Below are 16,470 nucleotides of genomic sequence, written 5' to 3' on the forward strand. Positions count from 1 at the left end.
GATTGTTCCATCCCACCAAAAAAAAAACAGATGAAATATCTGGCGATTGAATGCTAACGTGCACCGTAATTCATTTGAGGAATGAGGATAGTGAAGAGAGTCTAACATGCGCAGTTGATGTCTGGAACTTTGGATTCCAGCTGGTTCTTTCGGACCGTTACTGCACCTCGAGTTGCGGTTGGCTCGCCAGCTGGAAAGTCGTACTGATGGAATCTGGTGCTTCCAGTGTGAGTGAGTCGATAAATGGCACCCCGTTGCATGCTTCCTCTCTTCTGCCTAGCTCATCTCAAGACACGTGTCAGAGGTACAATCATTTATTTGGGGATAAACACCAAGGGTCCCACAACACCTCTGCGGGAATTTGTTCATTAAACTTTCTAAAAATTTATAGAATAATTTAGAAAAAAAACCACAAAATTCTAGCAATGCATTTTGTATTAACTATTAAGTGTCGAATTAGTAAGAGTGAATTTAAAAATGAAAAACGAGGGGGCATTTTGGTAATAAGAAGGAAAGAGGGTGGACTGATTGAGAAGAGTGATGATTCTCAGAAGAAGGTGTCGGTGGAAGAGACACGGTGTCTTTTGTTTTTTTGAGTTTTGATGATGATTACGTGTCACGATGTGACGAGTGTCATCATAAACCACCTACGTTCAATTATCTTTTTATTTTTTATTTTTGTTTTTTTCCTTGGTCCACCTCATCATTCATATGGATGATTGAGATTGAATGATGACAAAAAAAAAAGAAAAGAAAAATGGCATCTTTTTTGTTTTTATTTTTTTAATTCAATCGAATTCTGATGATTCATGACATTCATCATACGTAAATTAGAGACATATATTGAAATTAAGGAGGAATATATTAATTGGTTTCCTTGTACAAGTTCTCTAATTAGTATGCTCACATTTTCTGTCTTTTTCAAGTCTTCAATTTTTTTTTTCTCCTCGAGGGTTTCCACAAATTTAAATATCGTATCTTAAAAGAACTCTAAGCTGCCGTGTCCATAGAAGCAAGTGAATACATCAGATGTGGATTTGTCTGATACACAGTGGGTAGTGGGTGAAGAGAGAGAGAGAGAGAGAGAGAGTCCACTTCTTGGCTGGTTTAGCTTAAAAGATCAAACTAAAAGGTCCCAAAAAAAAAAGGGTGGCCAAGTGGTCCAAACCCACTATCACGAGCAGCAGCAGTTGCAGCCTCGCTTCACAGCAGCATAACATGCTCGTGAATATGGTTTTTTACAGGCTGTTTGGTTTGGGAAAGTGTTGGAAGAGTTTTAATATTTGGATAACGACGTTTGTTGAGTGTGACTCCCCAGTCCCCATTAAGTTTTGATACTGACAAAATTGTGATAATAGGCATAATGGTATTCTTAAAAGTTTTTGACCAGAGGATTTCTTTTTAACCCTATAAATCTATTCTAGAGTTGTGACTTGTGATGGTCTTACTGTACGATTGAAAGAGGATCATTAGACTCGGTGGAAGACTGAAGAGTAATCACAATAACAGGGTTTTGTCGGAAACCACCGTTTTGCTTTGGCTGTGCGGCTGTGCCTGCCTACGTGGAACCCTAGATATTGAAAATAGAAACACTGGATGAGGATGAGATGATGATGTACAACAAGAGAAGTTCATCAGAGAGGGTCGCGATTTGACTTCTCCTCACGTGAGATGTCGTTATGGTGATCGCAAAACCATGTGACTTAAAACAATATCCAGCTCTGCGACGCTGCACCTCCCTTTGCTGTCAATCCGCTCCCCTAGGGCACGGGCGACTTTGAAAAAAATACAATAATTTTAATATAAAATAAAATAATTTTTTTTTTAATAATATTTTTAAAAATATGGCAATTAAAGGTGTATTTGTGAAGAAATCTAATTAAAAATTATATTTTGAAAAATAATTTCAATACTTGAACTGAAATTATTTTTTTTTTATAAAAATATGTGGATTTAAAAATAGTTTTAAATTATCACATTTTAATACATATATTTTTTAAATGTATTTTTAATCAAAATCTTCGACCAGATTATAAACATTTCTTTTTCCACGTATTGGAATTTTTGAGTGTCAACTTCTCTAAATGTTGGAATTAGGTGGGTGGCCAGATTAATGTGATCTAAATCTGATCTAACCAAATAAAAAATTAAAGTTGAAATCGTAAAAAGATTGCCTAAAAACTGCCCCGATTAAAATAAAAGAAAAGAGATTCTCTCTCTCACTTTACTTTTCCGATGGGAAAAGGAAGACAAGGAGAACTCAAAGAAGAAAAGTTATTTGTAAAATAAATTGAAAGGTTTTGTCTTATGAAACGAAATAGTTCTTGATTTTAGTTTGATTTTATTCACAATCAGAGGCTAAGAATTGAACTATGAAACAACTACTTTTTAGATTTTGGATATTTCAAAAAGATAATCTGAAACTTTCCTACACTAAATTCTCTACCCTCTAAACTCTTCGTGACATTAAGATTATTTCTCTAAAATTATTAATTCAATGTCACATATAATATTTACAAGTAAGAAAATAATTTTATAAAATTAAAACTTTCTCAATCATTTAGAGAAAAATACATCAACCGTTACATCAATGAAATTGCCACTCATTCCTCTGTCTCCTTGTTCTTACTGGTTGTGGGTGTGGAGCTTATCTCATGCATCATCAACCCCCTTTCTTTTTCTTTTTCTTTTTCTTTTCCTCTTTTTAAACTAAATGTATTCCGTGGGACCAGAATTATCTCCAGGTCCCAATCTCTCCCTCCACATTATGTTCTAAATTATTTACTCCCAGAAGCGGCCAACCAAACCAACACATCATCCCCAAATTTTCAATTCGAATGTTTCCGAAGGGATAGAATACCAAAAAAGCATTTTCTAGATGATGGGCTCCACACTCCTCATCATTGACTACTAAAATTATCTTACAAATCCAGGAAGCTTAACGGGCAAGAACCTTAAGGGTCAAGCTATTTGATATCAAGGCACAAACAAAAAAAAAAGACCTAAAATCACTCATCCATTGAGGTGGGATTGGAGTGGGCTCATTTCTCAACTCTACCCAACTTGGGATGGGAATCAGTCTTGAAAAATTCCACATCACCACTCATTGGAGCTAATAAAGATTTATTAATGTCCACTTCGTATATGAAATAATAATAATAATAATTAAAAAAAAGTTGTAAAATTGTTGTAGTTGACATGAACAGCTTTGACTTTGGAGCCTGTGATCACATTGGCTACACAACAATCATGTGAGATGATTTTATGCCAGACTAAAGAGCAGTGAAAATGGTGAATAAGCTAAAACCCTAGAACAATAGGTTACTTGGCTGCCAAGCATAGAGTTTGAATCCACATTAGGAAACATTTATTACCCTGCGTGATTCTCACTTTAATCAAATAATAACTACTTTCAGAGTCTTGATTTGAGACAAAGGAGGCATTTTAAGTTAAGTTAATTTGAGTTGAGAAGCCAAACCAAACCAAACCAACCCAAATCCAACCAAAACCAGCACATACACAGGCTAATCATAAGTAGGATTCATGTAAAGTGGATGGCATAAGTGCTTTTATGTTACAAGGCTTCCTTTTCCAGTTTTTCCACATTGTGTTTTTGTTGGTTGGACCAAACTGGTTTCATAAATACACAGACAGGGTAATGGAAAGCCCCACCTATTAGCATTTGTATGTATGGCAAATAAACCTAGTTCAGTAAAGTATAGTAATAAGTCTAATAAGTTATTCAAAAGTATTCCAATTTTTCTACACTATAATAAAGTCATAATTAATTTTTTAGTATATTACTCCAGCAGCTTATTTTACCTCTACCCCAACAAGTGTTCTTTTAATGTACTTCTGAAGTATACTTGATTAATAAAGGTGCAGTAAGTAATGAATAGACACAAAAGTACATACAAACTAATTAATCTGATCATCCTTGTCGGGCTAAACCTAACCAAAATGGAGGTCCAAAATATCCAATTAAATGCAAGGTTAGGTAGCCACTGACCTGCATTTAACTTGATTTGCTTAAGAGTTATGGTTATAGAAGAAACAGACTAAAATGTCCAAAGGTATAGCTTGGAGAATCTGGAAACAAGCTTTAGAGGAAATAATTTTCAACCCACAAATGTAGAATGTGTTCCCAAGCATCATATTCTGAAAGAAAATTTCAAACAGTATGCACTTTTTTTAAACAGAGTTCTTGCCTAAGTAAATATGTGCCAATTGATTTGAAACATGATCCAAAAAGTGGGAAGCCAACTCAAACCTGGTTTCCTATTTTTGCCTGCAAAAAGGGCACAAGCCCTTATTGGCCTGGGCATTTTGAAATACACTTTGCACTACCAGTACAATTGCAAAATAAGAGCTCCAGTTTGGGCTAAAAATCAAATCACATTTCCTAAGACAACCTGGGAAACAACAAACTAACCTGGCATACCATCATCTAAAATTGTGTAAAAAGGCTATTCTAAAGAATATGTGCCTGAAATAGGTCATTGGAGCCTCTTCTCCCTCCAGGCTACTCCCAGCGGCACCTTTTGGGTTTTAGCCAAAATCAAATTTAATCCCCTATGTTTCGATTTTCCTACAGGATTGATATATTGATAAGTGGATGCTTTCAAGATCCTGTGAGGCCTTTGTACTGACATTTGAAGAGTTGGGTCTGGGGGAAATGAAATTCCTAGAATTGGGTATTTTTATTTTTTGGGGAGTTCATCCTACAGATCTTTAGCAACTTATGTCAGGGGATCACCATCACTGTGAAAATTATTTGGTCACTTATTCCATCAAGAATTTTATTTTTTCCAGTCCAGCCACTTTGGAAAAAAATTTGTTTTGTGGGAGACATTAGATGCCCTTCATTTATAATATACTTTTAACTTCACCTATGTGAAATAGGAGGAAAAAAAAAATGGAGAATCAAAAGCAACTTGGTTTGGTGTATAGTGTACCCAAGAGAACCAGGTAACACCTACTCTGGAAAAAGTTCACAGGGGCCATAATTTATGTTGGAATTAAAGTATCTGGATGAATTGAGTTTTGAGCCAAAATAATATGTTTGAAAAAAAAAATCCAAAAAATAAACCTCCTCCCAAAATAGTTCCCAAACTAATACATCTCGGCCACTTGGACATCTACCTGGCCTGAGACTTTTTTCTTTCTTTTTTTCTATTATTATCACAAAACCGTAATTAGTAATTACAGTTTTGAATTTTTTTTTTAAACATAAAATCGTAGTTGGTGACTACGGCTTTAAATTTAAGCTTAAAACCATAGTCACCAACTATAGTTTTGACAATTTTTAAAAAAATTCAAATCTGTAGTTACCAACTATGGTTTTGTGATGTGGAAGCCCACATGGATAGGATGCACTAGTTTGGGAATTACTTTGGTAGAAGGTTTATTTTGTGGATTTTTTTTTGTTGACAAATTATTTTTGCTCAAAACTAGGATGAATTCACATCATCAAAGGCACCTAAAGGTTAAAAATCATGAATTCATAACCTATTATCCTAAACAGCACATCTGAAATAGGCTGTTAGAAATCACTCTAGTGTTTGAACCATCTGAAGTCCCTACTTAAAGTTGCCAACAAAAGAAAACACCCATGATCTTTACTCTCACAGAGATTATCCCCAAAAGCAATAAAGAAAACAAGATAGATAGAAGTCAAAGCATCCGTTAAGCGTCTAGAAACAACTTTTAAGCAGGATGAGAAGAATAGGAAAACAACTAAATTTTTTTGACATAAATCATAACCATATGGTTAAGGGAAATAAAAAGAAAAGAAAACAAACCAATAATATCATGAATGTTCAATTCATTGCCATTTCAACAAAAGAAAAGTTGATATAAAGTGCAACCATATCCAACAATAAGGGACATTATATTCTACATTTGCCACTTCCATACAAAAAGAACAGTGCAATTAATCAAGAGAAAATGAATTCCAAAAGTTTGGACAAAGATATTTACTGAAGCGAATTAGAGAATCAAACCTTGTGGAGGAGCAGGCTTGTAAGGATGCTGCTCATTGGAAGCAGAAGCTTTTGGAGAATCAGATAGATGAACCTGGGCAAAGTCCTCCACTACTCTTCTTTTCTGTTCATCTTCAGACTTTCCCACCTTCTCTTTTGCCTTCTGGCCCACTTCCTCAGCTGCCTTAGCAACCTTATTGAAAGCGCCTGTTACCCATGAAGCTCCGGTAAATACATATCGGTTTTTCATTATGGCAGATCCAGCACTACTGACTTTTTGCTCAGCAGCCGCAAATGCTGACTTGGTTTTCTCGGAAACTTGAAATTTGTGATCAACTTCTCGAACTTTTTCATTCACAACAGAAGTACCAGCACTTATCTTCTCAGTGAAACCGATTTTTTTGTCAAAGGAAGCAACTTTAGACGTGGCTGTGGAAGTCAATTGATGCTTCTCGTCAAAGGATTTTGCTTTATTAACTGCATCTTTGCCTAAGATATAGCCTTTAGCAAGCATTCCACTGACAACATCTTCTGTCTTTCGAAAAGCAGATTCAGCACGACCTGGAGTTTTATTTTCCTTTGGCTGCAGAGATATGGATTACAATCATGTTAGAAGCATTCATCTGGAAGGACAAATATGCTAAAAAAAGCAATATGCGTGATTGTTACAAGAGGTGGTGCTGAAGCAGCAGCAGGCGGGAGCTGGTAGTCTGGAGCAGGAGTTATGGTCACAGACATATCCACAATTGTTGCTCCCTGAAATAACACAAAGATTTCAAGTGAACCTAGATCATTAAAAGCATAAAAAAGCAGGTCCACCATATATTTGATTTAAAATGTCATGTCTGTAGTATTTAGGTTGCCAGGTTAAATGCTTTTAGTATAGAGGTTAGTGTTATGTGAAGCCAAAATTATGAGTTGACAGATTGTAATGTTCTACACCTTTCTCCTTGTATATAATCATTACTCACACGTATGGAGTCTGCTACATGATGCCCAATCCTTAACATCACATTCATCAGAAAATTGGATACATTTTTCTCACACTTCATAGTCCCCTTACTGCTTATACTAGGTCCAACTTGTACAACACTGTGATGCAGCTAGAAAATCAGGCAAGTTTATAACAGAAGTGCTAACCTCTAAGAATGATGAGAAATTAAAGCCATTATTGTGGAAAGCATCCACGAAATCTCAACCAGCTAGTGGTCCATATGGGACACTAAATGACAGGCATAGAAAATGATACAGCCTAGTCAAACCTCATTTTATTTGGAAGGACCTCTTCATTTCATAGAAAATGAAAAATACAATAAAAAAATGACAGGTGATTCTTCAATAAGAAATATATGAACCCAAATGAACAAGACAAAGAAGGCAAAGTACAGCAAACCCCAAAAAGGCCAAGTCAAGATGGTATAAATCCCCCATAAAGGATCCTAAGAGTAGGTCTGTTAACTAGGCAAGAGATTTGTAGTCTGACTGACAAAATGAGGAATCCAGAGGGCAAGAAAAAGGGAAAGAATCAGATACGTGGTAGAAAGACCTCACACAGTTGACAAAATCTAACAAGTAGAAACAATCCACTCCCCAGCAAAATCTAGACCAAAGCAAAAACGTCCAGATAAAAAGGTCCTTTAATGCTTTAGAGCTAGAAAAAGAAGGGGGTGGCTGGAGACCTTATTTCTCAAAGGCTTCACCTTCCCATAAAAAGTTTCTTTGGATCTTCTCAAGTCTTAAACTGACCTTACTTAGGATAACAAACAGGGACATGTAATCGAAAGGCTTGATAAAATGCTTTTGACAAGAGTAAGTCTCCCACCCTTAGAGAGAAATTGTCTCTTCCACATTGCTAGTCTTTTCTTAAATCTCTCCTTCATTGCATCCCAAATCTTGGAAGACTTAAAGGGGGCTCCCAAGGGAAAACCCAAATAGGAAGTGGGTAACTTACCTATTCTATAGCCTAACACTAAGGCTAAATCCTCCACATTAGCTACTCCCCCAGTAGGAATAATCTCGCTATTCTCCATATTAATTTTTAGGCCAAAGATTGCTTCAAACCACATAAATACCCAACTCAAATGTTTCAACTGATCAAGATTGGCATCACAAAAAATTGAAGTATCGACAAAGAAAAGATGAGACACTTCCAACCCCTCCCCATCCCTTCTACCCAGCTTAAAATTCAATATGAAGCCCCCAATCTTGGCCCTATACAACATTTGATTGAGAGATTCCATAGCCAAAATGAACAAGTGATGGGAAAGAGGATCCCCCTCCCTCAACCCCTTAGAACTCTAAAAAAAACTAGACAGAGTGCCATTAATAAGAATAGAGAAGGATGCCATGGAAATACACAATTTTATCTAACTTATCCACTTTTCCCAAACCTCATTTGTAGACATGATTGCCAACAAAAAATTCCAATTAACATGGTCATAAGCCTTTTCAATATTCATCTTTAGGATAAGATCAAACAAGTTGCTTTTTAATCTTAATTCAATGGCTTTGCTAGCAATAAGAACTGCATCCAGAATCTTTCTTCCCTCTATGAAAGCATATTGAAAATTTGAAACCACCTTTCCTACCACTTTCTTAAGTCTATTTGCTAACACTTTAGCTAGCAACTTGTACAATCCCCTTACTAGACTAATCTGTCTAAAGTCTTTTAAATCCTTTGCCCCTACCCTTTTAGGAATCAACACCAAGAAAGTGGAGTTTAAGCTTCTTTGGAAAGTGCCATGAGTGAAAACCCCCCTAAAAATGCCCATAATCTCAAGCTTAACAAAGTCTTAACGAAACTGCCAAAAAGCCATAGTAAAATCATCCGGACCTGGAGCCTTACCCCCACTAAGATTGGAAACAGCAACAAATACTTCCTCCTCAGAGAAAGGCAACCCTAAGCTTCTAGAACTAGCACTCCCCAACACTTCAAAACTTAAGCCCCTGATGCTTGATCTCTAATTTCCTGACTTGGAAAGAAGAGCATGAAAAACACTACATACCCTGTCCTTAATCTCTTCAACCTCCGTCAAAGTAGCCCCATTAACTCTCACTTTTGTCATCAAATTGCTTCTATTACGAGCATTGGCCATCTTGTAGAAAAACCTAGTATATTTGCAGCCCTAATTTAACCAAGTTTCTTTGGCTTTTTGTCTCTAAGAGATTTCTTCCATTAAAGCCCACTTTTTGAACTCGTCCATGGCCATCCTTTTAGCCTCCGTCTCCTCAGCTGAGAGAGGAGAAACTCTCTCTTTAGGATCCTAAAAGCTGATGGTAGAGAAAGCCTTTGCCTTGTTAAAAGAACATTTCCAAAAACTTCTTTATTCCACACCTTAAGGTCCTTTTTAAGGGCCTTTAATTTTACTGCATTGCTAGAACCCCTAGCATCATACCCCGTCCACCAAGATCTAATGAGATATTTAAAGCCCTCAGCCTTAAGCCACATATTCTCAAATCTAAAGAGAGTTTTGCTCATTCTGATCCTCCCTCAAGAACAATGGGACAATGATCTGAAATAGGCCTTGAGGCTGACTAAGAATTCAGGCCTCCACTCCACATAAACAGACCTCCATACAGAGGCAGATCCCTTAAGCAGAACTCCTCAATAAAGCCTGAATACTGTCTCTTTTTTGCAGTGAGTTTGGAACAATTTCTTCTTTCCCCGGGAAATCTGACAGAATTGAAGTTCCACTTAGACACCACGGATCATACCACATAGTTCCCAGCTCTTCCTAGAAGGCCTCTTCCCCCTCAAAATAGACCCGTGCACACCAGTAAACATCCACACAAAGCCATCCTCAGAATTCCTAAAACGACAAGAGATGGAAAATCTTCCACACTCCATATCCAACAACTCCAAAATCTTGTTGTCCCAAAATACCATAATGCCCCTCCTTGGGCTTCCGTAGCTCCCCAGTCCAAAAACCTACCAATTCCCAAACTTCTAACCATCGGTAGCAACACCTCTTGCATTTTTGTTTCTAGTAGGCATATCAAATCAACCTTCTGCATCCTAATCACAGACTTGATCAATTTCCCTTTCTCACCATCATTGGCACCTTTCACATTCCAAGAGAAAATTTTTAACTTCATCAGTCAACCGGCACCAAATCCCAACTGATTTTTTCGGGCCTCCTAGCCACTCCAGCAGAGCCCCCATAGTTGACCGAACAATTCAATCTTCTTACCTCTCTCACAAACCGAGAAATGGAAGACTTCTTCTTCTTCCAACCTAGATTAAGGGCCCCACCACCAATTCTTGCTTCCATTTTCCTCAACAGGCACTGAATTTCCTCTTCGAAACCCTCAACTGGCAGTCCTAAAAATCTACTGAAGGCTGCCCCTATCTGGTGCAATGTTAAAAAGTTTCAGGCTATAATGCCCAAATGCAGTTTTGAAACCTTGAGAGCAGCCACTTCTTAAAAATTCGACGTTAGTGGGACCAACAATATATAGTGGCCTATTTGATAGGGAAATTGAAAAGGGGAGCCTGAACTGGTTATGTAGTTCTTTCAGAGGTTAAAGTCCATTACCTCATAAGGTAATCATACCATACACATCTTTCAACAATGATCCCATGTCAAATGAGAAATTAGTATGACCTATGGAGGTGTTAAATGTTTCTTCCACCCTGAATACTTTCCGTTGGAACAGAAATCAGGCAAAATTGAATGCAAAACCTCGTTCAGGAGGGTGCTAGTGCTCTGTAGGAAACTACTAGCCACTGCTTTACATTGTTGACATTGCTTTCTTTGACTTCTTGTTTTTTGTTTGTCTGCTTAGAAGAGTCACCTTCTTTCCTTTTATTCACACTCTCTTCTTATGCACTTGTGTTCTAAATAGATTCTTGTTCTTATGAATTAAAGAATAGGAAAGAAAATAGATTTTTTGTTTCTGCTCTTGCACACTCCCACTATTTTTACCATGGACACAGACACTAACATGAAGAACCACCCAACTAATTCTGCTTGTGAATCTTTTTTTTTGATAGGTAGTTCTGCTTGTGAATCTCAATTCATCTTTTCACAATGATTCAACTCAAAGAAGGGAGTTTAGTGACAGATTATATCAGATCCAAACATAACTGGATTCTCGTTACAATGTAAAGACCTAGATCATCCAAGAACTCATCCAGGTCTTTAGTAGATGGCAAAGGGTTAGATGTTGTCACATTGCAAATGGGCTCAACAAATTTAAAAATAACCTGTTCAATAAGGATAAGGAATCTGAATTATAAGTTAATCCAGGTTAGCATATGTTAGATGCACTGATAACTGATTTCAGCCATTTCTATTCTAATAAATTGAAACAAATAAGTCCTAATCTTATGGGAAGAACCCATCTTTTTTGACAGATAGTTCATGAAATCAATTGAAACTTGTGAATGTTAATAACTGCTCTGGCAGTCACCATTCTTTATTCTCCTGCACCCAGGCTCTTAACAAGAAGGGTATAGTCACCCAAATATGTGTTTTAATTTAGGCAATTATCCATTACCACCTAGCACACAAGGGAGGATCCAGAATGGATATCTTTGAATGATTTAAAAACTTTTGGGTGTAAAGCCTGAACCCTCTGTTCCAGGAAGACAAATTTTGTGAGGTAAAACCAGTTTCCGTTCAGGTCTCAGACACATTTATATTAGAGGTTATTATACGGTGTTCAAAGATGTTATAAACGCATTAAATAATGAGTTCCAGAAGTAAATTTAGCCAAAGCAGTGAAACTGGAATTTTGGTAAATTTAATCAAAGCGGTGGAACTGGAATTTTGGTAATTTCCCTTAAAAGGAAGCATATCTTCAACCTATTTGGTGTGAAAATGAACATGAAGAGAAAATTTGCAGAACAATGCTAAATTTATAGAGAAGTGAAATCACCGAAAGAAGAGTAGCAGTCTCTGCTCCTTGCATATCCTTGAAGGTAACATATGCAATTTGAGACCTCTCATTATCACTGCATAAACGTATGATATGCTTGTTATCAGCCTTAGAATCAATCAAAGAAACCTGAGGAAATACCTAAGACGACTAACCTTTGCATTTCAACACATTCAATGTCACCAGAAAAAGAAAAGAATTCTTTGATGTCCTGCTCAGTTGCCCCTAAGGAAACATTGCTGACTTTGACAGTTGTTATCTGCAAGAAGAGGAATGAATATCTTTTACAACCTTGGAAAGGGATGATGCTCACAAGTATGATCATCCCAGACTGCAACAACATAATCATTAAAAATCTAACAAGACACTGGCTTCTCAACAATTTAGGCAGTAATACCAACTTCCAGTACAAAATATTTGTGATATTTAGGGTGCATTTGGAAACTCAATGGAATTTAAATTGTCATATTCAGGTTTAGATATCATTTGTGTTCGGTCAGTCTTTAATGACGCTGTTAGAGAAACCATGGTGTTTCTTTCATGAAATCCTGATGTTTGACCCTATATCAACACTTGTACTGTGGTTCTGATTTTCTTGTTCTTTTCTTATTCAGCTGGCGCATTCTGGATTTCCATTTTTTAACTTAAAATTGCATGTAAACTCATGATGCATCCAAGCAAGCCACCAGCAATTGACACAGTCAAGGACTGTAAAAAGCCTTTTAAGATATGCAAGACACTTCCATCCATCAACCAAAAGTTTGACAGAGTCACATGTGAAAAGAATTTAGCAATTATGTCATCTACTCCTATATAAGCAAGGCCCGGAAAGTTGCTTATTTAGTTATCTTTCCAAGTTTGTGTCTTGTCCGGAATTTAGGAAGTTTTGCTTTGTTAGAGGTTTCTTACTTTGATAGTTTCTTATTGTTTGAATCCTAGATATAATTTAACAAGTTAACGCATTTTGCACTTCTTTAATGGTGATGCTGCATTGATTTTCACTTTTTTTGGTTTTAATTAGGCAAGGGCCTATTGATTTTTCTTCTAATTGAAACTCCTAAAAGACCTTAGTAAGATTCTAAATTCTTCTTTTTTATTTTACTTCATATGTCACTGTCTGTGTTACTGCATGGATAAACAACCCTCACATAATCCCAATTTTAGCTTCCACCATCCTAAAAAATAAAAAATGTGTAGTCACTGCTCATGGCCTTACTAATTTGGACGAAAGACCATAAGAGGAAAGAAGTAAAACAGAGCTACTAATTTGAATAGAATTAAGAAGCCCAACTTCATCAACATCTTTTAAGCCCAGAGTGAAATTCAATCCAAGTTGTCTCACAAAAAAATTTCTGTCAATAAAATTGGCCTGAATTCAATTAAGCAAAACTAGCCAAACTTAGAGTCTCCTCCTTCAAGCAAGCTTTGAGCCAAGAATTGCTGTAAGCCAATGGCCCAAACTCAAATACTGCATGTATCAGGCCTAAAATTGAGACAAAACCTAGTTCCCCGGATCAGAACACCAAATTATTGTCCTGCCATTCCATCGCTACATCCTAACTAAGGTCAGTCTGAAGGAAACAATCCACATAGTTGATTCTGAAAGGCTTCAATTTAAATCCCTTATTGGCCATTACAAAATCCAAAGTCCTTTCCCCCCCTTTTGATAGGGAAATGATATAATTATGAATGAAAGTCTTATAGAACCCAAATAAAAACACATTAGTTAACATTAATATCGGAAACCACATCAAGTTAAGTATAATTCCACTTCATCTGCTTCAGCCAGACTGACAATGCCACTCAAGGTCTTATTAGGGGCAAAGTCCACTTTATCATGAAAATAAGAAAAATTCAAATGTGAGTTCAAAATGAAAAATTCAATCTGATATTTTTTTTCATATCAATTTGATGGAACGGCTAAGCACTGATACAACACACTTCTTTTCTGCAACCAAATGGAACTCTGAAACCGTCACAAGATAAATTAGCACAGCTCAGCTCAGCTCAGCTCTAATTCATCCACCTAAACCTCTACAGAAGACTTCAATTGAATACAAACATTAATGAACCAAACAGATCTACACCGATTACTTATCCAAACCCTAACTTGTTCAACAAATTCAATCAGAAAAGAGAAATATAACTCCGAATCATCCAATACACTTCAAAACTCAAAACGAAAAGACAAAAAAGAAAAAAAGAAAAAAAAAGCCAGATGTTTACATAGGCAGATACTGATAAATGATCAATACTAACCGGCATAGCGGTCAAGCAGAAGATTGAGATATGGCCGGTGGCGGAAAATGATGGGAAACTCGCCGGAGAGTCGTAAGCAAGCCGAGGGATCGAAGGCCTGTAGTCTGACAAGAGACTTTATATAGAAAGACTGGAAGGAGGGTGGGCCCCGCAGCGGTGGCACGTGGGAGAAGGATTCCGGCGAGGCACCACGGTATTGGGATTTGGGACTGGGGACAACGCACTGGGAATTTGGCAAAAGAAAAACTAGGCTCCCCGAGGCCTAACCATGCCTTAGTCCTCAAAACGTGGGAGACGGTGTCATTCAAAATTTGACTCTCTAGTCTATGGCGTGTTTGGTAACCATTCTTAAAAACAGTTTTCAATTTTTTAAATAGAAATTTCTAAAAACTATTTTCAAAAAATTCTTCCCAAAACAAGGTGTTTTCATAGAATTACATAATGGCGTGTTTGGTAACCATTCTCAAAAACAGTTTTCAATTTTTAAAAAATAGAAAACAACTCTTTAGGGTAAAAAAAACATGTTTGGCTCCAAAATTTTCTAAAAACTATTTTCAAAAAATTCTTCCCAAAACACGGTATTTTCATAGAACACTAGAAAAAAGTTCTCTTATTTTTGCTACCATGCAAGGAACATAGAACAAAAAAACTCTATTGTAAAAATCATTTAGTGCTTGAACGACTTATTATTATCTTTCAACCATTCTCTCCCAAACTAAAACCATTGTTGGAAACCATTGTTTCATATGAAGATCTTCAACTACTGGTTCTTCATCTTCAGGTTTTTGTTTTAACTTTGAAATTTGGTGACTTTTTCTTAAAACGAATTGATTTTGGAGAGTATATATTTTCTAAATAAAGAGGTTGTTTGGATGGAGCGAGGAATGATAAAGTAGTAATTTACTAATTTTTAATTTGGTTCTTCTTGAGCTAAAAAAGAGTCTTCAAGGTTGATTGTATTTTTGGATATCTTGGTTGTTAGCAACAGCTACACATGTGAAAATCAATGTGTATGAGAAGAAAACAATTTGCATTCCACATTGACATCTCCAAAACAAAGTTGGTTCTTTTAGATGGGTTTTTGTTTTTACTTGATGCGTATTGCTTATGCTCAATACCCATTTGAAGTAATTGCTTGTGCTTTGTCTTTCTACACAAGTTTTTTAATTAAAAAAATTAAGATAAGTGAAAAACTAAAAAAATAAAAAATAAAAAAAATACCAAGATGGATGGGTAGGCTTGAAGCCATTCCATGAAGTTATCTAGGAAATGTAGCATGCTAAATGTGAAAGAGAATGCACATGTAGGTGCATTCTGCTTGAGTAAGCAGTAGTGGGGCAAATGGGAAATGGAAGGAACATGTATTGATGCCTTGGTCATGCTTCATTCATTACCAACTATCACTTTATATTGTCTTTCAAAATAGGATTACAATTTGGTCCTTTGTTTTAAATCTATTAAAATTGGATAATTTTATGTTTTCAACTAAAATCTTGTGTCAAATGTTTTTGAAACTTATTTAAAAGGTTTTAAGTTGATGGTTGTTGAGTCAAAAACGACTCAATCGGTTGAATTGAATGAAGAATTGATCGACTTATTCAACTCAACCGCATAAGAGGGTGCAAAACCTTCTCTTTCTTCCAAAATACTTGTTCAACTAGTCGAGAATGAACCTCAATCAGTCAAGGGGCGGTCGAGGTCCAACGGTCACCCTTATAGAGAAATATACTGCTGGATTAAATAAACTATTTCCTCTTCTCATATTTAATTGATCTGTACGTAAATATATACAACATCACAGAGAACTATTTTAGGAAATATTTACAGCAATTACTATGACAAAATAACTATACACCAATCTCGGCTAATAATCACATAAATAGAAACAGATCAAAGACTTTATTCAAATGGCTTGATTGTAGGCTGAAATCATGAAGGTTTGACTTGATCTTGATTTTGGCAATCTTCCTTAATAGCAATCTTCCTTAATACGCCCCCGCAAGATTGAGCTTCCATTGGCAAGACCAATCTTGGTACGTAACAATTCAGTCCGTTGCCGTGACAAGGGTTTTGTCAAGAGATCAGCAAGTTGATCTTGCGTGTGAACATGACGAACATGAAGGGTCCCATTTTGAACAAGCTCTTGGACAAAGTGTAAATCAATCTGAATATGCTTCATGCGAGAATGATTAACTGGATTAAAACTTAGATGTGTGGCGCCAAGATTGTCACATAGCAACAAGGGAGGCACCTTGAGTGGAAAACCGAGTTCATGAAGTAAGGAGTTCAGCCACACAGTTTCAGACGCAGCATTGGCAAGAGCACGGTATTCAACTTCCGTCGATGAGCG

General features: G+C 36.5%; 1 protein-coding gene across 1 annotated transcript; it reads right to left on the reverse strand.

Annotated features, from left to right (window-relative positions):
• Positions 1–5,804: 5,804 nt before the first annotated feature.
• Positions 5,805–14,422, reverse strand: LOC117905637 (binding partner of ACD11 1-like). The gene is made up of 5 exons (XM_034818523.1): positions 14,121–14,422; positions 12,017–12,120; positions 11,862–11,937; positions 6,651–6,737; positions 5,805–6,564 (listed from the first exon to the last, which is right to left on the reverse strand). The coding sequence occupies exons 1-5, from the start codon at positions 14,124–14,126 to the stop codon at positions 5,989–5,991; spliced, it is 849 nt and encodes a 282-aa protein (XP_034674414.1). The 5' UTR covers positions 14,127–14,422; the 3' UTR covers positions 5,805–5,988.
• Between the last annotated feature and the right edge of the window lie 2,048 nt (positions 14,423–16,470).

The sequence above is a fragment of the Vitis riparia genome, chromosome 2 (genome assembly GCF_004353265.1).
Source record: "Vitis riparia cultivar Riparia Gloire de Montpellier isolate 1030 chromosome 2, EGFV_Vit.rip_1.0, whole genome shotgun sequence".
Classification (NCBI taxonomy): domain Eukaryota; kingdom Viridiplantae; phylum Streptophyta; class Magnoliopsida; order Vitales; family Vitaceae; genus Vitis; species Vitis riparia.

Coding starts and splice junctions, on each gene's coding strand:
- LOC117905637 (XM_034818523.1), bottom strand. Junction 11,938..12,016: donor GAATGTGTTGAAATGCAAAG/GTTAGTCGTCTT, acceptor ACGTTTATGCAG/TGATAATGAGAGGTCTCAAA. Junction 6,738..11,861: donor AGACTGCTACTCTTCTTTCG/GTGATTTCACTT, acceptor GTGTTATTTCAG/GGAGCAACAATTGTGGATAT.